General features: G+C 36.7%; 3 protein-coding genes across 3 annotated transcripts; 1 reads left to right on the plus strand and 2 right to left on the minus strand.

Annotated features, from left to right (window-relative positions):
- Positions 1 to 1,685: 1,685 nt before the first annotated feature.
- Positions 1,686 to 4,503, minus strand: LOC143629450 (uncharacterized). Its single transcript, XM_077098721.1, has 6 exons — positions 3,933 to 4,503; positions 3,084 to 3,201; positions 2,833 to 3,007; positions 2,584 to 2,751; positions 2,336 to 2,505; positions 1,686 to 2,228 (listed from the first exon to the last, which is right to left on the minus strand). Exons 1-6 carry the CDS (start codon positions 4,265 to 4,267, stop codon positions 2,103 to 2,105), a joined length of 1,092 nt encoding a protein of 363 aa, XP_076954836.1. The 5' UTR covers positions 4,268 to 4,503; the 3' UTR covers positions 1,686 to 2,102.
- A 5,744-nt stretch (positions 4,504 to 10,247) lies between these two features.
- On the minus strand, positions 10,248 to 12,979 carry LOC143629452 (pentatricopeptide repeat-containing protein At2g15820, chloroplastic-like). Its single transcript, XM_077098722.1, has 2 exons — positions 12,367 to 12,979; positions 10,248 to 12,252 (listed from the first exon to the last, which is right to left on the minus strand). Exons 1-2 carry the CDS (start codon positions 12,955 to 12,957, stop codon positions 10,435 to 10,437), a joined length of 2,409 nt encoding a protein of 802 aa, XP_076954837.1. The 5' UTR covers positions 12,958 to 12,979; the 3' UTR covers positions 10,248 to 10,434.
- A 954-nt stretch (positions 12,980 to 13,933) lies between these two features.
- Positions 13,934 to 16,399, plus strand: LOC143629453 (uncharacterized). The gene has a single exon (XM_077098723.1). It carries the CDS (start codon positions 13,939 to 13,941, stop codon positions 16,231 to 16,233), a length of 2,295 nt encoding a protein of 764 aa, XP_076954838.1. The 5' UTR covers positions 13,934 to 13,938; the 3' UTR covers positions 16,234 to 16,399.
- Positions 16,400 to 27,971: the final 11,572 nt, after the last annotated feature.

A 27,971-nucleotide genomic window follows, 5' to 3' on the forward strand; every position in this document is an offset into this window, starting at 1 on the left:
CATAAGTGCCAATGTTGGACATTTGTTTGGCACTTCTCGGGGCGATTGCTTCCACAATGTCCCTTGCGAACTTTGACTTTCCTGCATTTGTAGCAGTTGGCCTAAAGGTTTTGGAGAAGTCACGCGGGTTTCTCTCCGCATTCGTTGGTTTAAAAGCTTCCCCAAAATTCCTTTTTGGCTGGAAGTCCGTTTCCTTACGCTTCCCTTTCGCCTTATGGCGAGGGTTTGCGTCGGTATCGGATTCTTCTCTCTCCTCGTCTGAGTACTCGCACTCGCTGTTCATATTGAGCTGTTGGCGAGTACTGCCGAATTCGTCAGCCTGTTGAACTGAACGCAAGCGTTCATCCAATTCAGCTTGGAACTCTCTCTGACGTGCTTCGGCCCACGCCTTCACTTGATCTAGTGTTTGGCGAGGGGCCCTCGTTCGTTTTTCCAACTGGGCATCAGTGAACCCCAGTGGAATATTTACTGCACTTGCCCCGGCTTGGGTAGTCGGGGTAGTGTTCGTAAGATTTGTATAACCGCCGGTGTTCCCCCCAGTTGCTGGGGTTGTGGTTACCGGGGTTTCTTGGTCGGTTACTGGCCTTGGGACCGGAGTAACGTTAACCATTTCTTCAGAAATTTTGAAAAAACTAAATTAGTTCTAGCTTTTATGCACGGATGGCGCCAATGAAGAAACCTTGTGCGTGCTCTCCCACAAGAATTGAAGGTGCTACTGATAGTGACAGCTTGGCCAATCCATCTCTTCCTCTCCGGCTATAAATAGCACACTTTGACCAACAATTTAAGGATCCTCACTCTTGCACTCTTACGAGGGTACAAGAAGAACCTCCTATTCCCCTTTTCATAACGAGCTCACAGTGTTTTGTTTTGCAGACTTAGCAGATTAGGACTCGTTGATATTGGACCTAACCCTAACCCAGCTAGGACTTAGACGTTTAGGCTGGACTCGGGTTGAACTAATGTTTCTTCAATTAGTGTACTTTGCTACACAATATCTGATTGTACAGATTGATCCAACATATAAAATTCATAATATGTTTTTATTTTGAGTAGAGTTTCGTGTCAAGCTTCAGCGTTAAAATACTTGGCTCGTAAAGCTCACAAACCTTATCTTGTTTGTCACTTCACATATGTTTACATTATCTCGATTGTCTCTAAACTCGTCACATTTATCTTTCATTTTCACTTTGAATTATTATATTTAATACTCTTCTAATCATTTCTACATAGAGATGTTTTGCTTCTTTGTAAAGTTAATCAAACACAATATGAGACGTATATGTTTTTCCATTTCTTTATTTGTATCTCATTTCAGCTTCCTGTTGGTTCCATTTCTCTATAAACATATATTGTTGTCCAAAAATAGAAAAGAAAATCAAAGCAACAGCTCAATCCAGATTATAAATCAGGCAACGATTCTGAATTTAAAAAACCGATACAAATTTAAATCAGACACCGACTCTGAAATTTAAAAACCGGAGTACAAAACAAAGATCTGCAAAGAAGAATTAACATGAAGGAGAAATACTCTCAACCGAAATTTATCACATTCTTGATGTCGCTATTTGATCCAAGCTACATTTGCTATTAGTATCTAGCTTGTGAAGGCATGTCAACACTGGGGTTACATTATGATATATTGTTTCTTTTACTTATCCTTTTATATTCTTGTAACCCCATCTCTATTCGCTAATACGGAGATGTTTTTACTTCTTTGTAAAGTCAATCGACCATAATACAAAACATTTATTGATACTAATATTATATAACCAAGTGAAACATGACTACTCCCCGATTAGGACAACCCAGATTGCATCATCTCTACGAAACTGGACCATCCAAATTGCACAATAAAAACATATATTTACACAGACTTGCAAAGACCTAACAGGCTTAAAAGAAGAGAAATCAAAACAAAATCCTAAAAAACTGTTTTAATGTCAAGTGGAAATGTAACTTTTGTCAATGATGTTAAACAAAAAGTAGAATACACCAATGAACATATGGTTAGTATTCTCAAGAGTCGAGACCTATATACACTTTTCGAAACATAATGAAATAAAAAAACAAACAACTTACCTTATCAAGAAGCCGTATGGCTATTCTTTATCTTTGATAAAATGAGTTGTCAAAAGCTTTGAAACCGTGAAGCCAATAAACGTGTTAACCTTAAATAGTTCTTTTAATTTATCATCACATAGAATCCTCCGTTTGTCAGATGGATCCTGTCAAAAAAAACATCAATTGCTTTCAGATCAAAACGGGCTTTGACCAGAATGCGCCTGGGTTGAAACGAGCCGTTTAAGAAAATCTTAACAGAATAGTAAGTAACCTGAAGGTCATTTTGCTTGATATAGTCCCACATTCTCTTCACGACTTCTGAACGAGATAGTTCGTGTTCACCCGTACCGAAAAACTGTGCCAGCTCATCAGATATTGGAAGCGGAGAAACAAATCCCGAACCCTTTGACTTTTTTCCTTTCTCCTTTTGTTCAGGTTCATCTGAGAACACAATACACAAAGGTTAGTAATGTTTCTACAACATTGACCAAAATTCGCTTAATCAACACCTGCTGTTACCTTCTTTGGCTCGTTTATTCAGTTTTTTCTTATCTGAAGGTGTTTCTTTGACTCGTTTATTCTGTTTGTTCTTATCTGAAGGCGTTTCTTTGACTCGTTTATTCTGTTTGTTCTTATCTGAAGGCGTTTCTTTGACTCGTTTATTCTTCTCTGAAGGTTTAACTGTAACTGCATTTTCAGAAGAAAGTATGATGACAAAAATACAAAATATTAACCGCAAAGAGGATAATTTATAATATTCATTAGTACCCTCTTCTTCTTCTATCGGCCATATATGTTTGCTAAGAGCTTTATTCATTTGAAACATATCAATAGATTTGACACGAAAAATTTCATGTAGCATTTCATCACAAAGAATCTTCCTTTTGTTCTGTGGATTTTGCAAATCTTTCTCTTTGATATAAGCCCATATCTTCTTCACAACCTACACAACCAAACAAGAAAAATCTCAAAATAAATAATTTAGAAACATTATTTTTATTAATTATATTAAACTGTACCTCAGTTCGGGCCATTTCGGGTTCTCCAGTAAACTTCTGAAGTGGAGGTGAAAGTGCACATGGTCTGCTAAAACCTCCTCCTCTTTTCTTTCCATTTGCAGCTGTCTTGTTGCTTTTACTTCATAATTTATAATACATGTGAATTAATTTTAGGAATATTAAATAAAAAAAATGTGGAAACTAATTACAGCCAGTTAATTGAGTTACGACATACAGTGTTGAAAAAAATCTTATTCAGTCGGAAGCATACAGTGTTGAAAAAATCTTATTTAGTCAGCAACTAGTCGCTGATCGGACTCCTGATTAATTTTAGGGCAATGGCAAAAAAATCGGTTGTCGGACCTAGTCAACCCTAATCTGTCAAATCCGGACTAAATTAGTTCTAATTGGCCTTAATTCTAGCAAAATCCCCGACACTTTCCCGCAACTCCAGCAATTTCCAGAGATTGCGTGTGTGTGTGTGTGTGTGTATATACATATAAAAGTGTGTGCGTGTATACATAAAACTGTAAATTACTTAATATAAAACTAAAATTTACATATAAAAACTCTAATCTGATTAATCCCTAGTCCCTGCCCACTGCCTGGCTAGCGAGTTGTACAACATTGACAACATATATGCTTTAGGTTTCCACATTTTCAATCTTTTAATGATCAAGAGAAAACAATAAATTCATGTAAACAACATTTAAAATTACAATTCATAACATTCAGTAAACAATACCTATCTAACTACAGACAGCATACATTAACATTAATTGCACATTCCATAACAGAACAAATTATAATCACTGACTCAAATTAAACCCTAAAAATTGACCAATATTAACAATATACATATACACACACCTGTTAATCTTCTCTTCCTCCGCATCACTTTCTTCTTCTTCTTCTACCTCTTCGGGTTCCACGTCATCATCTTCGGCTTCATCGGATACACTCCCGCCATTATCGTTCTCATCGACCTTAGCATTCTCCGATTGTTGAACCTCCGTATTGCCATGGTTATAACGCGATTGAAGATACAGATCGATTTGTTGCCTGATATAGGGCTTTCTATCGGACAAATCGATACCTAATTCGTGCTCAAGTCTACGGCGGACGGTGGCGCCGGTGGCGGTGTCAAGGTCGGATGTTCGGAGGACGTCGTGGAGATGTTTCAGAAGCTCCGAGTCGGTTAACATTTTGGATGAATGGATTATAGAGAGGTTATTGGCATGCACAGATGACGATGAAGAGGTTAAGTAACTAACTGATTATTATTGTGGTTGGTTGTGTGTTAATGTGATTGTGAATGTGAAACTAGGTTAAGTTTGAAGGAAGGAATATTATTATTATTATTATTATTATTATCCCACACTCAAGGAATGAAGGTAGGGGCTAACATTCATTATTATTCAATCTAAGATTTGGGGTCCAATTTTGTTGCGCTCATTTCTTTTATATGCTCATTTCTTGTGGCCCATATTCATATCAATCTAGTGTTTTAATTTTGGAAAAAATGATATGATATAAGTAGGTAGCTATGTTAGAATGTAATAACATCATGTATAGTCATAACCATAAAGCAGGGGTCTGTACGGTTATTAATTAACCGTTCGGTTTGTTAATTCGGTTAATAACCAAAACCAAAATTGGGCTAAATGTTTTGCTTAGACGTACATGAAATGGAGATACATATACATGAAATGGAAGTATACAAGTTATAGATATATGAAAATATTAATGCTTCAGTTCGGTTAATCGAGGGCACAAAAAATAACCAATAACTGATAGTCGGTTAATTCAGTTTTTGGTTAATTTCATTTCAGTTCGTTGGTTTTTGATTCGGTTTTGGTTAACGGTTCGGTTATAGTTCACCTTGCGATATAAGTGGGTAGCTATTATGTAAATGTTAGAAATTAATAAGATGTGTAACCAGATTGTGTTTTTTGTCCCCCGTTACACGACACTATGATCGTTTACGGGCGTATCCACTGAAACTATTGCGTCGGTTATTCCATCATAGATGTTGTTAGGATTGACTTCAATGATATAAAAAAAAGTAGAGAGAAAGAGTTTTTATTCAAATCAATCGATACTCATTCTTCATTCATTGTTGATGAAGTATACAGAACTAACGTAACAAATTGAACCCTAAACCATTAGTATTGTAGCAACATGCTGTGCACCAAAAATCACTCGCAAACATGAGCTAATGTGAATTGAATATTAATAAAACAAATACATATATTAAAAAAAAATTAATTAATAGCGTTGTTCACATGTGAAATAGTTTAACTTCACAGGTGATTAGGTGAACCAAGTTGTTTATAACTCATTGAAAGTAAATTGACAGAGTGTCTATTACTCTACTCAAGAAAAAAAAATTAATAATTTTAAGCATGTTTAAGATTGATTTGTTCAAAAACATGTAGTGTAATGAATTTTGATGAGTTGTAAGTTTTTAGTTTGTTGCACGTATCAAAGGAAGGTTTGTGTTTGTAAGTTTGCTGCGCGTATAAAAAAGAAGAGAAGTCGATATTTTAGCTTTCTAATATTAACTTACAGCATAATAAGGCTGATACATAACTTGGAAGTTTAGCAAAAGAAGGAACAAGTCAACAGTAACTCCTTCAAGAAAGAGGCAGGGCTAAAGCTTCACGATTGTCGATCAACGAACAAATAACATCCAAAGGCTGATGAGAAGAACCCGATATCTGGTCCACCAAGGAGTGCCTGGAGGATTGCAGGGTGTTATAAGCTTCGGTGAGGTTGTTCATAACAGTTGCCAGTGGAAGGAAACGAGGTGTATTCCTGATAACAACCCCATCAGCAGCATGCTGATATCCGGCTATTAATCCGTTTTGGTAACCAGCCGCTACTGATTCCCGGCTAATGTTCTCAACCAATGTGAGCCATTCTTTGCTATCTCGGACGCGCTCAAAAACCTGTTGAAACCCTTCACTTATCAGCCAGTGCCAGTCGTGGGCTAACCTGTCTCGCTCCATCTGAACCTCCTCGTGACGTGTAAGTAAGCCGAGCGTTCCTCCTCTAACTTAGTAACCTCAACTTTACTTAGCTCCAACGATTCTAGGAGTCGGGAATTCTCCTGCGACAATAAGTGCTCTTTTTCATAAAGCCTCGAGATCTCCTCCTATATGAACAAATAAATAAAAGTAAAGATTTATGAAGAATAAAAAAGATAAAAAAATTAAATAGTGAAGCACTGAAGCATACTTCCTGACGTTTCAATCGAACCGAAAGCTCATTAACGGTGGTCTTGGACTTATCCAGTTCGAGAATAGCAGCATCAACTGCAGCAGAGAGTTGGTCATGTTCGGAAGAAGCTTCAGCCTTATGCTTCTCCAATTGCACCACAAGCCCCCTTAAAGCATCGTTATCAGAAGACAACCGTTTGACTTCGGGGCGAAGCATCTCTATCTCTTTTGAAAGACGGGACTGTTGGCTAGCCGACTGTAGCTTATCTTCTTCGAGTAAAGTGAGTGTCTGAAGTTAAGAAAGTTTATCTCCCAGGACTGTTTTCAATTCAGACTTCAGTTTCTCATTTCTTCGAGCCGATAAGCTTCTTCATACCATATCATTCGGTGGTTTATCTCAGCTTCGTGGCTAAAGATTGGGCATATGAGTTGTCGGGAAATGATTCTTTCAGCTGGAGGAGGTCCGAAATTAAGAAATTGCTTGACGGAGTCCAGAAGGGTACCATTGAGAAAGTTCCAGTTTTGCGCTCTTTCTTCCTCGCTGAGAAGCGGAAGGCCATGTCCTCATCTGAATCACTACTGTCATGGTGATCAGATAAACCCGCTGGAGTGTGACAAGTCTCGGGAATAAAGACCCTTCTAGGTTGATCGAAATCGGAGAGACATGAGGTGGTGTTACAATACCATTCCCCCCATGAGAATCCTGAAGGCTTGATATATTCCCGCAGTCTCTTCCGGGCTTCTAAACGAGATAGTTCTGAAAGTGTTTATGGTATCCAATCATTCTTCCATATTATTAATCCAATAAACCCATTATATACGGGAAGAAACATAACCCTCTACCAACTCTAATTAGGAAACTAAATCAAATACATATTTAACTAAATCTTGAATATATATATATATATATATATTAATATGTGAGTATATATCCGCTAATAAGTTCGTGTTCACACCGTACCGGAAAACTGTGCCAGCTCATCAGATACTGGAATTGGAGAAACAGGTCCTCCCTTTGACTTTTTTGTTTCGGTTCATCTGAGAAGACAATACACAAATGTTAGTAATATTTCTACAACATTGACCAAAATGCGCATAGTCAACACCCAAATTTACCTTCTTTGACTCGTTTATTCCGTTTCTTCTTACCTGAAGTTTTAACTGTAACTGCATTTTCAGAATAAAGTATCATCACATAACTGTTACAGAGATTACGCTTAATTAACACCAAGCGTGTGTATGTGTGCGTGCATATATACATATATATGTATATAGACAGTACCTTCTTCCTCTTCTACTGGCCATATATGTTTGCTAAGTGCTTCCCACATGTCAACCATATGAATAGATTTGACACGAAAAATTTCATACAACATTTCATCACAAAGAATATTCCATTTCTTCTTTGGATTTTGCAAATCTTTCTCTTTGATATAGGCCCATATCTTCTCAATAACCTGAACAACCAAACAAGAAGTTTAAAAGAAATAAAATAAAAACATAATGTCTATTATTTATGTTGAATTGTACCTCATCTGGAATCATTTTAGGCTCTCCGATAAGCTTTTGAAGTTGCGGAGAAAGTGCCCGTGATTTTGAAACATCTCCTCCTATTTTCTTCGCATTTGCAATCGTCTTGTTTTTTTTACTTGATAACACATGACACGGTTTGAGTTATATCAGGAATGTTATACAAAAACAATGTGGAACTTAGCTGCAGTCAATTAACTTAGTTACATAACATGATTCCGGAAAACACATATATGGTTTTAATAACAAGATCCAAAAAAAATATTCATTGGCTCTTTTGTTTTCTGCATTTTCACATTTTCAATCTTCCATGATCATGATGAAGCAATAAATTCATCAGGTTGTTTCTCATTATTCAGGTCGGATTGCGTTGATTGAGACAACATTTAGTAACGAAACCGGTTAGAACGGGTTAGTGTTATTTTTCGAACATGTCAGAATGGGTTGCTCAACTGGTATTTAAACACGCGTAACCAACGCCACGCGCTTAACTGGCGCTTGAACGTGCCTAACCTGCATTTAAGAGGAATGTGGTGGGAGGCGGGAATTTAAGAGGAATGATGGCTAAAAAGATGACATGTGGCGTAAGAAAACCTTTATTTATTAATTAGTATAGATTAGTTGGGTATATAATATATTGCTCTCTTAGTGACTTTGACAACCTTCATAAAGAGAGAGAGTGGGGGGGGGAGGGGGATTAGTCGGGTATATTGCACTTTTCAACATTTTTGCAAATTGACAGCATTATGGGGGTGTTTGGGAGCTTAATTTAAGCAACTTATAACTTACTAATGTATATATGTGTGAATCCTCGGGTGGACAAAAGTGAAACTGCACTAATTTTGACGTTATTTTACTAATTTCGTGAAAATAACGTTAAAAGTGTCGAAAGGTTAATCAGACATCATGTGGTGGCGTTGATAGCCGAAAGACAAGGGTACATGCACCGATCAGCCGGTGTCCCGATGATTGAGAACAATGTGTCTTATGTCCAAAGCTTGATGCAAAACTACTATCGAGTCGGGGTCTCACCGGAAGCAGCATCTCTATTCCTATGGGGTAGTGGTAAGGTTGTCTACATCTTACACTCCTCAGACCCTACCATAACTTTGCTATTTGTGGGATATACTGAGTAAGTGAGTATGATGATGATAACTTATTAACTTTTGAAAATGTTAAAAAGTGCTTGGTATTGTGTGTTATTGTAAGGGGATAAGTTAATAAGTTACAAACCTATAACTTATTAACTTATAGGAAACATTAGAAGGAATCCCAAACACCCCCCCCCCCCCCCCCCCCCCTACATGCTAATGCAAGTTACGCAACCATCGTATATTTGTAGCTACTTTATGCTTAACGTGTTAGCATCCATACTTTATCACCGTCTAGTAGGTTGATGAAGTCTAATAAGTTTTTTTTAACCTTTTTATTTGAACGGCTTGTATAGACAATATAATATTATAATGTAATGATTGTAGCTTATAGTGATTATTTGTTTATTTGTAATACAATTTTCCCTACAAAAAGTTGTGCCATAAGAGAAGACCGAAAATAATTACCTTAATATGAATATATATCTTGTCAATGTATAAACTCATAGAAAAGTGGGTACTTGAGGTCTATTTCCACCAACACTTCTTTCTATCGGTAAAGTAAGCAATATATGCGTGAAATCTTTGCCAAACTCGGTCCTTTTTTCCATTGTACTTGACCTACACTCTTTTAGGTTAGGTGTCATGGTATTGCGTGTCGTGATATATTATACGAGCCCTTCATAAAGCACACACTAAATATCACTATAATACGATTGTTAGATGCTACTCCAAGAACCAATGCACTCGTATAATAAAGATTATAATGTTTTAAGACGACTTTGATTCAAGGATCGGTGTCCCAGAACGGATCTAGATTAACTTGGCTTTTACTTGCATTATTATTTCTGTTTTTAGGTTATGGTTAAGGTCAAGTTCCAAAAAAGTGTGCACCCTTGCAATGTCTAAAAAAAATTAGTTTAAATAATCCACAAACTTTTATAAACCAAAATACCCACCATAAAGACTACAAGTCTCTTTAAGCCAGATGACCACTGTAAAAAAATCAAGAAACTGTAAACAAGTAATCCAGCTGAAGCTGCAACAAATCTTCAAGGCAAACCACTCCTGCAGTAAGCTGACCGCATAATTCTTTACTGCAGTAAATGCCAACGGTTTTAAATCGTTTGTCATATGTACATTGGTTATAGGCAAATATCCTATGAAAGGTACTAGGTTCTTTAAGCGAATTGGCATACGAATGGCAGGTGAACGCTGAGGTGGCACTCGATTGGCAACTAAAATAAATAGCCAAGTAAACATTCTTAGACACCCATTATGTCAAGTCACTTTCACAATGATAATCACATTCAATTATAAACTGTTTGATTAGCATATCAAAACTACTCTTCAATACCTGTACAGCTAACTTAGGCCTCAATCATATTCATGGTCCAAGTGCATAACAATATATATAGCAAAAGTACTATTAAATATGCACAAAATGATATTCTATAAATAAGATCATAAGATTTTGAACCCTAGTAAATTGTTTAAAGATATACCATCATCAAAATCCAAACAAAATAGCTAGGATGCATCATCTTCACTATAATCAGAATCGCTTCTATCAAAGTCAACCGTTTGGGATAACTGTTCTGGCTTCAAAAGATCTTTTAACTCTAATACAATGTACGGATCCACCAATTTCCAAAACCATATTGAATTGCTTCCAAGTAAACCAATCCAAAACACTCCCCCCTTGCGTTTGACTTTACAAGTCAAAGACTTTTTCTGTAAAGCCTTAACAATTCGGTCAACACCGTCTTCACTTCCTCTAATCTTCAACAAAATATCTCCACACGATGTCTTATACCCCCCATACATGAACCAATATGCAAGAACTCGCGGTGACAGCCACCGATGAATTAATTTTGGAATCACCGGTTGACCTTGTGGCCAAAACTGGTCAGCATAAAACCCAAAATAAGAGTGTGAGACCGTAGTCAACTGGTCATCTTTTTCATTACTCAAATCCAACCACTCGTGAAACTCGTTGCAAATACGTCTCTTTAAACCCTTATGTACACCCATGTTCTCATTAAACTTGAAAACAAGTGTATGATTCTTTCTTTTTTCATCTGATTCAATCTTTAAACCACCTAACAATAATCCGACAAGAGATTCTCTTTGTTCTTTGCTAAGCTTTAACGTTACCGGGTTCTTAACAACTTCTTGATTCGAACTCAAAACCCGTTCAAGACTTTCAACCAAATCAGGTTCAAGATTAAATTTTTTCTCTTTCATTAAAGCATACATCTTTTGTGCTTTAACATACTCTCTACCATCTAAATACCCTCTTAAAATAAGATTGCAAGATTTCGAATCGACACTAACATCCTCAAGATTCTGCATTTGGCACAACACATCTTCCGCCTTTTCAAGATTGCCAATATGTACCAAAGATTTGAGATATATATTGTAGATGGTACGATTGGGACGACATTTTTCAAGGGATTGAAAGAAAGTATACTCCAATTTCTCATGCATACCTAATGTAAAATACATGTTCATTAAATCGATAAAAGACGGCATTAACGGCTTCTTACCACTTTCAATAAATTCTTTCATCACAGACTGTGCAAGCTCTGTAGCCCGAGCTTTACACAACACTTCTATAATTTTATGAAATCCTGAAGTGCTAGCTGAACCTAATTGTTCTTGGAGGCTTTTAAACACCTCTAAAGATTTCATATATTCTCCGTTTTTTGCATATACTTCCATTTTATAAACAAAAGCTTGAGAAGGAATGCTTTGAGCTGACATAACAAGCTTTTTCCATGTTTTCTCGGTTTCTTTAACGTCCCCGTCTTTTGAGCAAGCTCTTAAAACAGATACAAGCACTTCTCTACTCTCTTCAATTTCAGATAACTGCATTTCGGCTCGTAAAGATTCAATTCTTTCTTTATCTACCTCATCTTGATAGCTATGAAGCCAAATAAGACCGCTATAAATATCCTTATGAATCTTGAAACCAGACGTCACCATTTGATGGAATACAAATTCCGCTTGATTAAGGTACCGCTTTGAGATGTCTTCGGGTGCGGTTACAATGGCTTTGAAAAGAGAATTGTGGAGGCTAAGGCGGGGACTATAACCGCCTAACTGAATCATCCGGTTGTAGATGACACACGCTTCATCTAAACAACCTCGGTTTGATGAACTAAGGTAGGATATTATCAAAATATGAAACGTGTATTCCGTAGGGATTAATCCATGGTTAATTATGTCATCAAATATCTCCCTACATTTCAAATACTTTCTCTCTTTTCCCATTAAATCCGCTAGCCTCGTAGCAAGCGCAAAATCAAAACGAGACCAATGTTGTTGCATCATCCATTTGTAAACCTAAAAATTAACCAACCAAACCCAAATATTTCAACTAAATAACAAAACAAACAAACAAATTCATATAATGTTATATAATTAAGCATTAGTAATAATTAAAGTAACAAACTTTACCCTAAATCCGGTTTCATTCTCGCGAATTCGCATACAATGCACCGCAACATAAGTCATATCGTCTTGATTAACCAACTTTCGTTGAGCATTCAATATTCTAACAAGCGTAGCCGGCTTATGCGACGGAAGCTCTTTACACAACCAAGCTAGCTTAGACCTCCTCCACTGTTCAGGCAGCTCATCCAATTCCTTCACATCAAGTGTCGGGTTCGACTTCGACTTCTTGAAATCATCAATACCCGACCCAAACCCGGAATCAAAGGTGAACAATTCGTTATTTTTATCAAAATCCCAATTTTCTTCCTCGCCCGCCAAGTGTTCGACGAAATGACTGACTGAAGATTGGTCAGTGGAGCGAGTGACAAAGGACATACGAGGTGGGTTTTGGGCGTGGGGTTGGTGGGTTATGTTGAAAGTGCGGTGGGTTATCAGACGGCGGTGGTGGAAGGAGGTGGTGAGTGAGCGGAGGATGGTTAAGGCTGTGCGCATGGGTGGTAAGTAAGGTTTAACAATAACAGGTGTGGGTATAGAGGAGAGGATGAATATTAATGGTGGGTGGTCTTGAGATTGAGAAGTGGTGTTCAGTTGCATTTCGTTGGGTCTTGGTTTGGTGAGTGAAGAAGACAATGAAGCATTATGTTTATTCAACTGATCCGATAAAGTGTTTAATCAACGGGTTTAATCAGTTTAACTTGTTTATTACTTGCATAACATGTTATACTTATCGTGTTAAATAGGTTAGTAAGGAGACATAATATGTTTGGCATATTTATCAAATTGACAATTTGTTTTATTTCTATAGATAATTGAATATAATTTAATTATGGTTAGCATTAATTTTATCATGTTAATTGTATCTTAGTATCTTATAACCATGTTTAGTGAATATCGACAATACTTGTGTCAAGTATATTGTCGTTAAATGTGTCGCATCATTCATGTTATATAACCATTTATCTTTAACCATGTTAAATGTATCATGTCATGTTATATAACCTGCTTATTAAACATTTAACATGGTTAGTATGAAAAAAAACGTCACACTAAGTTAACCATGCCGTGGGGTGGGGTGGGGTTGGGGGGCATGTATTAAAACTTATTACGACTACGATTTAACCTTGAAATCGGCAAGCTTTTTTTACGGGTCAAACCCAATACTATATAAGTCTATAGAGGTTGGTATATATATATATATATATACAAACGATGGTTACACATTTATGCATCTAGAAAGTGGTATATGTATAAAGTGTGATTACACATGTGTATAGACATATACATAGTGTCATACAGGTGAATAGAGATTAGAGAATGGACTGACGTTATACAATCGTATAAAAAGAATATATGAGCATACATGGACGGATACATATTAAACCAAAGGAGCCAAGGCATCCACTTAACCAAAATGCACGAAGGTCAAATGATACATTTTGTTTTGACCCGACCTGTATTTTTGCCGTCACTTGCATAAATTTATGGATCCGTCACCGTCAAAATAACCGAAAACCGAAGAGAGTGTGTAATATCAACCCTCTATTCACAACCACCCTTAGTTTATTTTTCTCCCAAATGAAAACCCTTAAACCCTACCGGAAAAACCTACACTTTTCCACCGTCACCTCCTTTCCACCACCACCACCGTCACCACCGCCGCCTGATGTCAATCTCGTCGGAAAAGCCATCACCATCCTCAAACGCCACCACACACACAACCTAAACCCTCTATCTTCCCAATTCACCCCTCAATCAGCTTCCTATTTACTCCACCACTCCCAATTCGACAAAACCCTAATCCTACCTTTCATCAATTGGGCTCGAAAACACCCATTTTTCGACCTCAAATGCAGCTGCCAATCAATCCACATTCTCACAAGATTCAAGCTTTACAAAACAGCCCAATCCATTGCCGAAGACGTAGCCGTTAAAACCCGGGACGACGAATCCGGAGATATGGTGTTCAATTTGATAAAAGACACGTACTTTGATTGTAATTCGAGCTCTTCGGTTATCGACTTGTTGGTGAAATCATATTCCAATTTGAAAATGGTTAAAAGGGGATTAAACACAATTCATTTAGCGAAATCCCATGGGTTTATGCCCGGTGTGCTTTCATATAACGCGGTTCTTGATGCGGTTATTAGGTTGAACGAGCCGATTAAATTAGTAGAAGAAATGTATATGCATATGATTAACACTGGTGTTTCGCCAAATGTGTTTACTTATAATATATTAATTCGCGGGTTTTGTGCGGTTAATGAATTGGAAAAGGGTTTGGAGTTCTTTGATAAGATGCAAACGAATGGTTGTTTGCCGAATGTTGTTACGTATAACACGTTAGTTAATGCTTATTGTAAGTTAGGGAGACTTGATGATGCGCTCAAGGTGTTTGATAAAATGTCCAAGAGGGATTTGGAGCCGAATGTGATTTCGTATAATGTTATACTTAACGGGCTTTGTCGAGACGGGAAGATGAAAGAAATGGGTCGGGTTCTTGAAGAGATGAAGCGGAAGAGAATTGTTCCTGATGAAGTGACGTATAATACACTTGTGAACGGGTACTGTAAAGAAGGTAATTTTCATCAAGCGCTCGTTTTGCATGATGAGATGACGAGTAACGGGTTGTCTCCAAATGTTATAACTTATACTTCTTTGATTAATAGTATGTGTAAAGCTAGAAACCTGCACCGGGCTATGGGGTTTTTAGAGCAAATGCGTGTAAGGAAGTTGTTTCCGAATGCTAGAACTTATACAACATTGATTGACGGGTTCTCTCAACAGGGGTTCATGGAAGAAGCTTATAAGTTGTTGGATGAAATGAAAAAGAACGGGTTTTCACCGTCTATCGTGACTTATAACGCTTTGATTCATGGGCACACAATAGATGGGAAAATGGAAGACGCGTTACGTGTTCTTGATGGTATTAGTAAAACTGGATTATCCCCGGACGTTGTAAGTTATAGTACAATAATAACCGGTTTTTGTAGAAATCAAGAACTCGATAAAGCCTTTGAAATGAAACGCCAAATGGTCGAAGAAGGTGTTCAACCCGATCATGTTACATATTCATCGCTAATCGAAGGTCTTTGTGTTCAGCGGAAACTAACCGAAGCTTGTGTTGTGTTCCAAGAAATGTTGAGATTAGGTTTACCACCCGATGAATGTACCTACACGGCTTTAATAAATGCTTATTGTGTAGAAGGAGATACAAAAAGCGCGTTACAATTGCACGATGAAATGATTAATAAAGGCTTGCTACCCGATGTTGTGACTTACAGTGTGTTGATTAACGGACTTAGCAAGCAAGCACAAACACATGAAGCAAAGCAGATTCTTTTCAAGTTGTATTATGATAATGTGGTTCCGGATGATGTGACCTACAATACTCTAATAGAGAATTGTGGTAACATGGAGATGAAAAGTGTTGTAGCTCTTATAAAAGGGTTTTGTATGAAAGGTTTGATGAGTGAAGCGGATACGGTGTTTGATAAAATGGTTGAAAGAAAACAAGTACCCAATGAAGCTGTTTATAATGTTATGATACATGGTCATTGTAAAGGTGGGAACTTGAGGAAATCTTTTGATTTTTATAAAAAGATGGTGAGTCATGGGTTTATTCCGCATACTGCAACGGTCATTGCGTTGGTGAAAGAGCTTGTGAAAGGTGAGATGATTGTGGAGTCGAGTGAGGTTATAGAAAATGTGTTGAGAAGTTGTGAGGTTACGGACGCTGAGGTGGCGAAAGCGCTTGTTGAGATAAACCATAAACAAGGGAACATGGATGCAGTGTTCAAGATTCTTTCTGAAATGGCCAAGGATGGGCTTCTTCCAAACAGTGGGAGAACTGAATATGCTCAGTTATCATGATTAATGTGGCATCATTAGCATACAAGGAAAGACACAAAGTTAAGTGAGCCAATGGGTGACTTGCTCGAGTCAAACCAACTCGAGTTTTATTCACGAGCTACCTTCAGCTTGAACTTGGCTCAGGCCAGTGAGCTCAAACCTGATCAGCCTGAGTTCTTAACGTGGTAACGAGCTGTCGAGTGATCTGGGAACCATGGGCTATTTGATCAGTCTTAGATACTAAGTGGACTGTGAGACCCTTACGATGATACTAACGTAAGGTTTATATATAGATTGTATGATTATTTATAATTTGCTGATCTTGTAACAGCTATTCTGAATAACTAGCTTTGGTTTATTATGATTTTATTTTCTGATATTTCAGAATGTTCAAGTACAAATGTTGTCATGCTAGAAATTTTATAGGTTTGTCTTGTAAATCACATTTTAGATCAATTTTTCAGAATAAAAAGTGTGCATGACAAAAAAGCTATTGATTGCATAATTTGGGAGAATTGCATATACATAATTTCATGTTATGACAAAAATAACCTTTCAGAATTGAAAATCCGTTTCTTATTTCCCACCCGATCAGTTATCATATGAAGCGACTCTTTGCAACAGACTCTTCTCTCCCAGCGATTTTGACACCTGTTTAATTTCTTAGTCAGACCGAAACATAACAGAATTCAAACCGATATAGCGAGCATCTACAATTAACAGAGGCGTAGATTACAGGATCAATGCAGGATCAATATACTCGATACCCAGGGCGATTACAGGTTCGATTTTGCTATCCGGCCAGGCTTGAATTTGGTTTTCTTGAAGAATTCTTTCTGTTTTATATCCAGAAGAAAGATCCACATGGAATTGAGAATTGATATTATGATATGTATTGCTTGGCCCAATCTGTGTATGCAGTTTCCACAATTCTTGAAGTATACTCGGTATGCGGGATCAGGTTGGTTTTGCAAGGAATGCGGTTTGCTCAGACGAGGGTTTTCATTTTACTAGTGTCAAATTACTAAATGTTGCTTTATGCGTGAGCTAGAACCATTGGCACACTGAAAATTAATTGTCATCTTGCATTGCTTGTGTGTTTCACTGCTGGTGCTTATATTTTAGTTGGCAGAAAACATGATCTGAACAACGAGCTAAAGCCAGGCCTGTCGAGTTAAACCGAATCCGATTAACACCACTGACCCAAGTCTCAAACGGGTAGATCAGTTCGGTTTAATCGGTTTTCGATTAAATTTGTTGAAGCCTTTTACATTTCCCAAACACAATTCTTCACCAAATTTAACCACATTAAGCCAATCCAAATCAAGCCCAGCGACGGGTTAAACAAACTGTTCAATACAGTTAACATATAACTGAACCAAACAGAAACTAACCGAACCAATCAGTTCAAAACATAAACTTACAGTTATGGCTAGGGGCAGTTCAACTTCAACATCAAGTGCAAACGAGATCAAACAGGAAACAACATATGACTGAAAAACATCTTCTATGCATTCAGAAATTGAGTTAGCTTTTAACTACATATCACAGACCAACCAGTTCACATACACACTACTTATTACCACCAAAAGCTTTAATCATCCTAGAACAAAGTTACAACAATATTAGTAAAAAAAACAAAAGACAAGACTAACCTTAAACCCGAACCACCAATCATCATCTCGAAGAAAGCCTCTGGTACAAATCATCAGCCAACACCTGCCTCAAACTCTCACCAAAATAATAATAACTCTTCTCACTCTCCAACACCCTCGGCACCGGCCCCCTCTCCTCCGGCTCCCTCCACAACTCCGGCTCCGGCTCTCTCGCAATCTGACACAAATTATGCAACACACAACACGCCACAATCGTCTGCGGCGCATGATTCAACCCCACATTCATATCCTGCAAAATCCTCCACCGACCCTTCAACAACCCGATCGCCTCCTCCACCACCTTCCGCCCTTTCATCAACCCCTCATCAAACGTATTCTGCGCCGGATTCCCCGTCCGGTTCCACGAAAACGGCGTCAACAAAAACGACAGCAACGGATACACCCAGTCCCCAACGATATATGGCCTCACCGGATGCCCCTTCACATTCACCACCTTCTCCCACACAATATCCCCGGAAATCAACTTATTATAAAGTAAACTATCCCGAAAATGCGCCACGTCATCAAACGCCCCCGGCGCCTTCACACACACACATCCCAAAAAATCTTCTTACAATCCGCCACCACTTGGAGCTGAATCGACTTAAACCCGTACCCATTCATATAAACATTCGGATACGTCACACCCGACGGCAAACTACGCAACCTAATATGCGTGTTATCAATCGCGCCACATATATTCGGAAGCGACGTAATTTCCGCAAACACAGCCGTCGTTTCATGAAGCCTCCGTCTCCCCGCGGGGATTTTAATAAACTCGGGGTACAATTTAGTCGACAACAGTCTCGTAACCATGTTAGTAATTTTCGAAACGAGGTACGGTTCGATGGCGTATCGTTTGGCTACGGTTTTGGCGGATAACCCGAGGGAGAGACGGGATAGAACCATGGCAACGGCGTAATCGGAAGGTAAGGAGAGGTTGGATTGGGAGATATAGGGTTTTAATTTATCAACAATTGTGAACACAGGGTAGGATAGGCCGTACAAGGAGCGCCACTGTGCGTCACGTAAAGGTGCTTCCATGCGTTCGGTGGAGAGTGCACGGAAGGCTGCGACGGAGTATTGGGAGGTGGTGGGGATGGGGTACGGGGTTTGCGGGAGGACGGAGGCGATGGTGAAGAAGAGGAGTGGGGCGGCGGAGGTGGTGGTGAGAAGGGAGGATGGGGTGGTGGTGGTGGTTTTGGAGGTGGAGGAGGTTGGAGAGCATGATTGGTCCATTTGGTGTTGAAAGTTGAACCCTAGCCGGTGAGTGGTGGTTATGAATACGGTGGATTGGATGTATGAGTTTGGTCCTTGTAGTTTATGTGGGTTTTCTTTCTAGTCCATGTAATTGGTAATTAACGATGGGTTCTATTTAAGCATGTGAACGAATTGAACGTTTAGTGAAGTGTTTTGAGTTTGTTTACCACTTTATTGTAACTGTTTTGAGTTTAATGAGAAACCGATTTTTTGAAAAATTTGAAGTTTGAAGCAGAAAAGTTAACTTAAAAAAATGAAGTGTTTGTGAGTCGTTCGTTAAGAAATTCATTTATTTAATAAACAAACAAACATGAACATGTGTTTTATTCATTTATTTATGTTCAGATAAGCTGCTAAAATAAACAATCTCAAACACTCATTTAGAGCATGTTTGAGATTGAGTTTCAAAGCAGCTTATTGACTTATTGGCTTTTTCAAAGCGTCATTTTGGAAAGCTGAAATTTGTGGTTTTTAGAAAAAAAAAACTTTTTGAATCCTTTTAAAAAACTAAAATAAGAAAAAATTTTGTGATTGGCAAACACTTTTTAAAATAATTGTTTTTTGAAAAAACCAATGAGTTGTTTTCAAACTCAATCTCAAACATGCTCTTAATGTTTTATATCTTTCCATTTGTGTTTATTTAAGTTTGTTCATTTTATGTTCGTTTATCTTTGTTTAATTACATTCCTTTATGCTTGTTTATGTTTGTTAAATGAACAAACATAAACAAACACGAAAATGTTTATTTTTTAAATGACGAACATGAACATGAATATCTGTTCGATTAGGTGTTTGTTTTCATGTTCATTTAAAATTAAATAAATGAACATAAATATGTCATTGTTTGTGTTCGTTTGATTTGTTTACAGACATGGCTCCATTCAAGTTGTGTGTTTTTTTAGTTTTTAATCAAAAGTCAAAAGCTTCAAATCAAACACACTTCATAAAACACGACTTTGATTCTCAATCTCGCCATTTAAATCGACCTATTGCTTTTCTTTACGAGGTTTTGGATATTTTAAATCAAATTTCCTTTTCAAAGTAAAATTTTAAATCATAACCTCCTATTCTCTTTTAGTCATTAAAATTCTTGTTTGTCATAAACTTTGATACATTACCCATTATTGATATTTTTTAAGCAACTTAAGCTTATCCTAATGGAAATTAATATTTATGTATTCGGAATCGAATTGCCTATCCTTGTATCCTAGTTAATTAAAGAAATATAAGTTACAAGTTTATTCGAACAAAGAGTTACTAATTACACGTGTCAAGTTTCTCCGTCACCTAAGACATAAAAATTTGAAGTTTGTTAGCATAATTGTATGCCCACCTATATCAAAAATTAAATTAATCACATCTACACAAGTTTAGCAAAATGAAGTGCAAAGAAAACACACAAAATGAATGGAATTAGGAGATTATGATATATATCCCAAACCTTATAAAGAAAAGCAATAGGTCAATTTAAATGATGAGATTGAGAATCGAAGTCGTGTTTCATGAAGTGTGTTTGATTTGAAGCTTTTAACTTTTAATTCAAACCTATTGGTTTACAGTGTTTAAACAACAAGAAAACTCAAACATCACCGATTATAACCAATTTTATACGACCTCACCAACGATCAAATGTATGTCCCATGTGCCCAAATCAAAGTGGATTTACTTTAATCGTGTTTAAGTTTTTTATTTACTTAGGCTAAACAAAGTTATATGTGATAATTATTTTGGTAAACCCAAGTTACATATTACAGTAAGTTGGCCTGGACTTTATAGCTAGTTTTTTTTTGGTAATTTTTTATTATACTATGATTAAAAGCTCGATTATTTTGTTAATTGCTTTCTTGGTATCCCTACATGGAGTCTAGTGGTAGGAAGACTTGGATTCTTCAGTGGAGACCCACATTCGATTCCAGTTAGCTCTTACGAGGTTGTCAGTTCGGATCCCGAGCCAACCTGTGCTTCGTCCTACCATGTGTTACGTCAGAGAGTTATGATCTTGTGGCGGCACAACAACTGTTTAGTGACAACCGACGGTATGGTTTCTCGGATGAACGTCCAAGGAAAACTCTGAAGCCAACGTGGGTCTGGCTAAGACAACATAGTTTGTCCAGAGTATGACAACATGGGTATTCAAATTGAAAAGTGTGGTGGCTTAAACACACACAAAAAAAAAGTCAGTTCTAAGTTGTAAAGAAAAATAATAAAATTGTTTCCTCGGTCATTTACTAAATAGTTAATTTGCAAGTAGAAAAAAGTAAAAGTGAGAAAGGGGTGTATGTATATAGTGAGAGGGCAAATGGGTAATATACACAATTCAGTTTTTCTCAAAGTTAAGTTAAATTAACCCATTCAGTCAGTTTTTCTCGATTATCAACAAAATCCTCTGCAACTTATTTCCGGTTTCTTGAGATTGCTGGTTACTTTTTCTTTTATGTTCTCAGTTAGATCTATCTATCTCACTACTATTGACTTTGATAATGGGTTAAGGATAATAGGAAACCACAAACTTAATGAAATTGTAATCTTTTAAATAAATAAAGGAGCAGTGTAGGCTTATCATTTTCAATCCATGAGTATGATTTACCACCTGTTGTTGGTTTGTTGCTTGCTGTTATTTAGAGAACATACTTTATTATATTTTCACTCGTGCGCCCATAGAACCCTAGATTCGTACATAGGCATGTAAAACTATTTGTGAACCGTTCAGCGGGAAGTTAGTTTATGTTCGTTCATTTAATATACGAACGGGCAATTGCAAAAAAGTTTTTGTTCATTTATTTAAACGAACAAACATGAACACATGTTTTGTTCGTTCATTAATGTATGTGAACATTCATTTTTGGAGGAATCATCTACGTAATGTTTTTTTACTTGTTTGCTTGTATTCATTTATGTTCGTTTATCTTTGTTCATATATGTTCGTGAACTGTTTGTTTAGATTAAACATAAATGAACACGAATATGTTAATTTTTTAAATAAACGAACATGAACACAACTACAGTCCGATTAACTGTTCGTATAAAGTTAAACGAACGAACACGAACATGCCCTTGTGCGTGTTCGTTCGGTTCGTTTACAAGCCTATTTGTACAAAGGAAATAGGAATATTGGTATCTAAATCAGCTAATATTTTCTTCTTAAATGTCTTGTTTTCTAATTAAGTAATACTTCTCAACAGCAAGTAAAGTTACCATGAATAACCAGCTACTCCAGACAATTCTTGTTGTGCGAGCCGGACAATTGCAAGCAGCTAACCTAGTTTGCTTATTGGTGGCTTTCGTTGCACGCCGCAGACTGTTTACCAAAAAACGTGCTAAATTACAACGAAGATATGTTCAAGAAGAGATATCAGACGACCTTTCAAGTGATGATGACGATATTCAAGGTGTAATTATTACGCCTTCTTCATCCGAGCAATCTTCAAATGTGACGAAACGTAAAAGTAAGAAAAGAAAGCTTGAACAAGAAGACGAAGCACTTATCTCGAAGCTTATGAAATGCCTTGACAGTGTGACTAATGCTATTCTAGAAGGCAATAAAGTACTCGATAAAATTTGCCATCGCGAGTATACAGGTGAGGAAATTTATAAAGAATTGGAGCAGATGGGTTTAGAATCCGATGATATACCTAAGGCTTTGATTTATTTGGCGGGTCATCAAGCAGAGGCAAGGACATTATTTACTTGTCCTCAACATATACGGGTGGATATGTTGAAAGCTCTGATGGGTGCGGGTAATTAAGCGAGTTCAGGAGGCGGTGAAAGGGTTCATCTTATGCATTTTGTAGTTGCAGTTTTTTTTTTGTTTGGTAGTTTCGAACAATATGACATTTTTAATCAATCTAGGGTATTGATTTGATGTTTTGATATGACCGTGTAACACTGTCTCTGGTTCATCGATTTCAGGTAATCGTAATCATAATCTTGTTTATTTATTTAATTTTGAACCCTGTTTGCAAGATGAAGTCATCTAAGTTGCAATGTAAATAAATACGAGTGCAAACGAGCCGAGCTCGGCTCGTTTAACTTACACATAGCTCGAGCTCGGTTCGTTTCGAGCTCTATTTTCAAAGCTCGAGCTCAGCTCGTAAGTAGATTTTTGAGCTCAGGCTCGGCTCTTTTACTATTTATCAATTATGTTTTGTATAATTATAATTATTTTTATATATTAATTAATAATTATTAAATATATGTTAAAAAATTATATAAATGACAGGCGAGCCGGATTGAACTCCATAAGTGAAGCTCTGGCTCGTTTATTAAACAAGATTACTTTTAGGCTCGAGCTCAGGCTCGGGCTCAATTGAGTTTTTAACGATCCGATTTCGAGTAGCTCGCAAGCAACTCGGCTCTTTTGTAACCCTAAATGTAATGTTTCAAACCACAAATTGTTTGATTCAGTAAAATAAATATAAGATGATAAAGCGAAAATTTAGCTCCAATAAACTCATGCAAATATGCAATGCAATTTTTACTTGATTACTAGATTACTGTGTTATGTAAGACTTCATAATTCATAATCAATGCCTACTGTCCACCTCTTATTTTCCTTTAATTATAGTGGTTCCAAGTTCCAACAATTACAGTGGTTTATAGTTTGTACATGTACTCAAGCCCCTATCGATAATCAACACATGAATTAAACGAATAACTCTTGTTTATATTAATCAGAAAATCTAACTCAAAAAACTGATTACAACTATCAAACCCTAACTCGGTTTGACTCTTGATGAACCCTAACTCGGTTACACCAAACTCACCTTATTCTAATGTCTAACCATTACCCGGTTTATATAGACTAACCCTAACTTGTTAGCCAAGACATTATCAAATATAATAAACCTAATTCTTGGGTTGGGCCTTACACTTGGGCCAGACGACAATTGACCCAACATGTACAACATTGATATCCTTAATATACTATCCGTGACATTATACTTAGCAGTATGTTGACTACAGCATCTCAATATTCCTATATAATTTGTTTTAATAAACCTATTGACAGAAAGCAAGTGTAGTTATCAAAAGGACCTATCAACTTTTCAAAAGGCCAGGGATTCTAATGCAGCAACTGAAATGGTCTTTGATTCCATCAAAATATTATGTCACTATGCTCTTAAGAGATTTGTAAAATGGAATCATTTATTTGATTCACATAGTTATTGGAATAATTTGCAGTCTTAATCTTATCAAAGTGAACCATAAGTTAGAAACCTATATTATTGTGTGGGTGCATTTACATCAGGATCATGCAGCAACTGACATTGAGATCCATTATCAAAAGGTAAAGGATGGTAGGGGCCTGGCTTAGATTACAAGTCCAATTGTTTGACTTATTTGGTCAAATAAATCGGCCCAGACATTTTAATACCCCCTGGACCCTTTCCGTCAAACAATCCTTTGTACGTTTTCTCCCACTTGTTAAGTATAAGACACTACTAATTTTATAAATTTTATTATGTAAATTTATAAAGAAAAAAATGTTTACAATTTTTTAGTTGCCTTAAAAAGAATGTATTTGCATATCCTGAAACTTAAAAGTAACCGAATGTATAAATTTTATAACCTGGGGAAAAATAAATAGGAGTAAAGAGGTAAAAGCAAGCACAATAATGCACATATATGATATATCGTGTGGGTCTGTCTTCTTTAACGATTGATGGGCACATTCGCCTTTTTTTTAATTGTATATTCTTCTAGGATCTATAAAAAAAGGTATAGAAGTGAATGGCTTGTAGTTAAGTTTGTGGAGGGCTTTGAGTTTGTATCATATATATGATTAGGATAATGTAGCAAAGGTTTCTTTTAAGCAAATGTAGGCAACTGATTGTATAATTAAGTGGCAAGGGTTAAAAGGTGGAAAAAGAGTTACATGATATGTTTTTAAATTTAAACAATAAACGGTTCTAGTTCTCGGTAGCTTATTAATCGAAGGTATCTATAATTACTTGCTCTTGTACCATGTTTAATGAAAAGACCTAATTCTCGTTTCGTTACTGGCAAACTTCTTTCATATCCAAGACTAGAGATTAGGAGTTAGAGCATCCACCATGGTGCTCTTTTTCCTCGTTCGTGTATATCCCACCTGGAGCCCCGCTGGAACAGAGAGAGAGAGAGAGAGAGAGAGAGAGAGAGAGACTTGTAGATCCTGCTGTGCGGGCGACATCCAGAGAGTGGTGCGACGGGGGGGGGGGGGGGGGAGTGGCGATGTGGTGGTCCGGAAAAGTTCGACCATTGTGGGCACCTCTTAAAGCAAGGAAAATTTTCCATTTCAAACACTACAAGTATTTTATTACAACTTGGTATATGTAAAAATGTAAATATCAAAATGGGTAAATCTTAGTTGAAGCAAGTACTTGGTGGAAGTTTTCATCCTTTTGGGTTTATTGTTACACGTTGGTAGGTTGTATTATATGTATCAAAAGTCACAAAAGTTTTTTCCATTAAAAATATGTAAAAAGCTATGGACATGGAGAATGGTTTTGTAGCACTTTCTCTTTAGTATCGACTATAATAATTACGTGGCCCCGTCTAAAACAATGTTTTCCTCTCTTTTATTTACTTTGTTTTTTAACATATCTTTTTAAGAAAATCTTTTAAAATAAGAAATTCTTGAAATTCTCATAGATTAAGAAATGTCCCCTTCAAAAATGTAGGCAACGACATGTTTATAAGGTAGGATGACGTGTTTGCAACGACATTTTTACATGGCGACGACAACGACACGTTTGAATGAGACATTTTTGAAACTATTAATTTGTGAGGACATAAATAAAAACTCTATAAAAGAGATATTTTAATATTTTTTTCTTTTTGATCAATAGTTTGAAGTGATATCAATAGCATTTTGTAATACGCACAAAACAATTTACTTCTAGTAAAGGTTTGCTGATCAAAGCTAACATGACGTCCCGAAATAAAAGATTTGCATGAACGGGATTAGAGTGCGTTTTAAAGGTCCTATGATCATAATGGTGTCAAGTGTGTCGAGTTTGTGGGTTGAATTACTCAACCTCGGCGATTATCATATACTTATTTTATACTTATTTGTGTTAATTGTTATAAAACGCACACCTAAAACCGTATAACTTGGACACCCACATATCTAAACGAGTTGATTGGGTTTGTGAGTTGAAAAAATGTGCTACACAAGTTAGTGGATCGAAGTATCGACTTAAACAAGCTGATGAGTTAACATATTTAATTAAACAAAATAAAGATTCAAACCTTAATATTTTTTTTTGAACGACCAACTAAGTAACGCCGGATACTTCGTACGCGGCCCTCATTGGCCAAAGGTAGCCCGAGCCGGTCACTATTCCGGACGGACGAAGCCCCTAGCGGTCCACCCTATTGAGGGATTCACCGGATAAAACCCGACCCCCACACCCGCCTAATGGCACGACAGCGAAGAGCCGGTAAAACCAGGTGAGATCAGGACTCGAACCCTGGCAAGCCAGGGTCATCCCTCATATCTCCCATATAAGTTGGTGATAGTGAGGTTTGAACCCCCTACCTCTCACTAATAAAATGAGTGTTCTACCATTGAGCCACATCCGATTTATTTTAAAACTTCAATATTACCCGTTTAATTCGAGTGTTAAGTTATAATAATATAGTTTAACTATCAAGTTGAGTAGTTGAAAATTTATTATTCCACAAACTTAGAACAAGTTGACTACCCAAGTTTGGATGATTGCTGTTAGGTACGTGTTAAAGTTAATGTCACCATTAATGACCATACGACGTCGGTGATGAGACCGAAAGTGTATAGTCATAGAGAAGTGAGTTGACTCGTCGACGAATTAGGAGTTAGGACCCCGGCCTCCACACCAATCACCATGGAAACAGATAATTAGAAATAGAGTTGAGAATGGTACCGAAAATTCCAAATAATAATAATAATAATTATAATAATAACAAATAAATAAATAAATAAATAAGTGAAAACCAAAATCGAATATCGTACAGGTTATATCGTAACGGTACCGGTACCAATGTTGTTCGGTCAATATTGGTTTGGTACATTACCGATACATAGTGAAAAATGTTATCCTTGCATGAAAATACTAATCACTCACCATTAGACATGTAAACGAACTGAATGAACACGAACATGGCCTTGTCCATGTTCGTTCGTTAAGAAAATATGTGTTCACGAACGGTTCACAAACACTTACCGAACGAGATTTTATGTCAGTGTTTGTTCATTAAAGAAATTAGTGTGCTCACGAACACAAATAAAATCAACAGTGCTAGAGATTTAGATTGATGTATTCATCACTGTGAATAATGAAAGCATGTAAACGAATTTAATGAACACGAACAAGGGCATGTTTGTGTTCATACATTAAACACATACACTTAATCGAACAAATATTTATGTTCATGTTCGTTTATTTAAAAATGGACATTTGTTTTTCGTTTATGTTCATTTGTTTAAAATCTAAACGAACGTAATTGAACAAAGATAAACGAACATATATGAACAAATGTAAATAAACACAAACAAACTTATATGAAAACATTTAAATTAACACAAATTAACAAATATATTCTTTAAGCTAATGGTTTATCCATATAGTGATGAAAATAACATTTTACTCTATAAATGATAAAAGTAGAGATATTCATGAATATTTTTATTTGTATTTGTATTTGAAATATTTAACTAATCCGTATGAAACATTAGCGTAATATACTCAATAATATATATTCTTTACGACTTTTATCATATATATAAAGCCAAACACATGGAAGATGGATATGTAGCAATTCCGCATTCATATTTTTGACTAGTATAACATCATGGTCCCTATCAACGATGTGGAATAAACATTG

Source organism: Bidens hawaiensis, unplaced genomic scaffold, assembly GCF_021521415.1.
Source record: "Bidens hawaiensis isolate Kalapana, Puna unplaced genomic scaffold, B.hawaiensis_p1.1 tig00005195_1, whole genome shotgun sequence".
Taxonomy (NCBI): Eukaryota; Viridiplantae; Streptophyta; class Magnoliopsida; order Asterales; family Asteraceae; genus Bidens; species Bidens hawaiensis.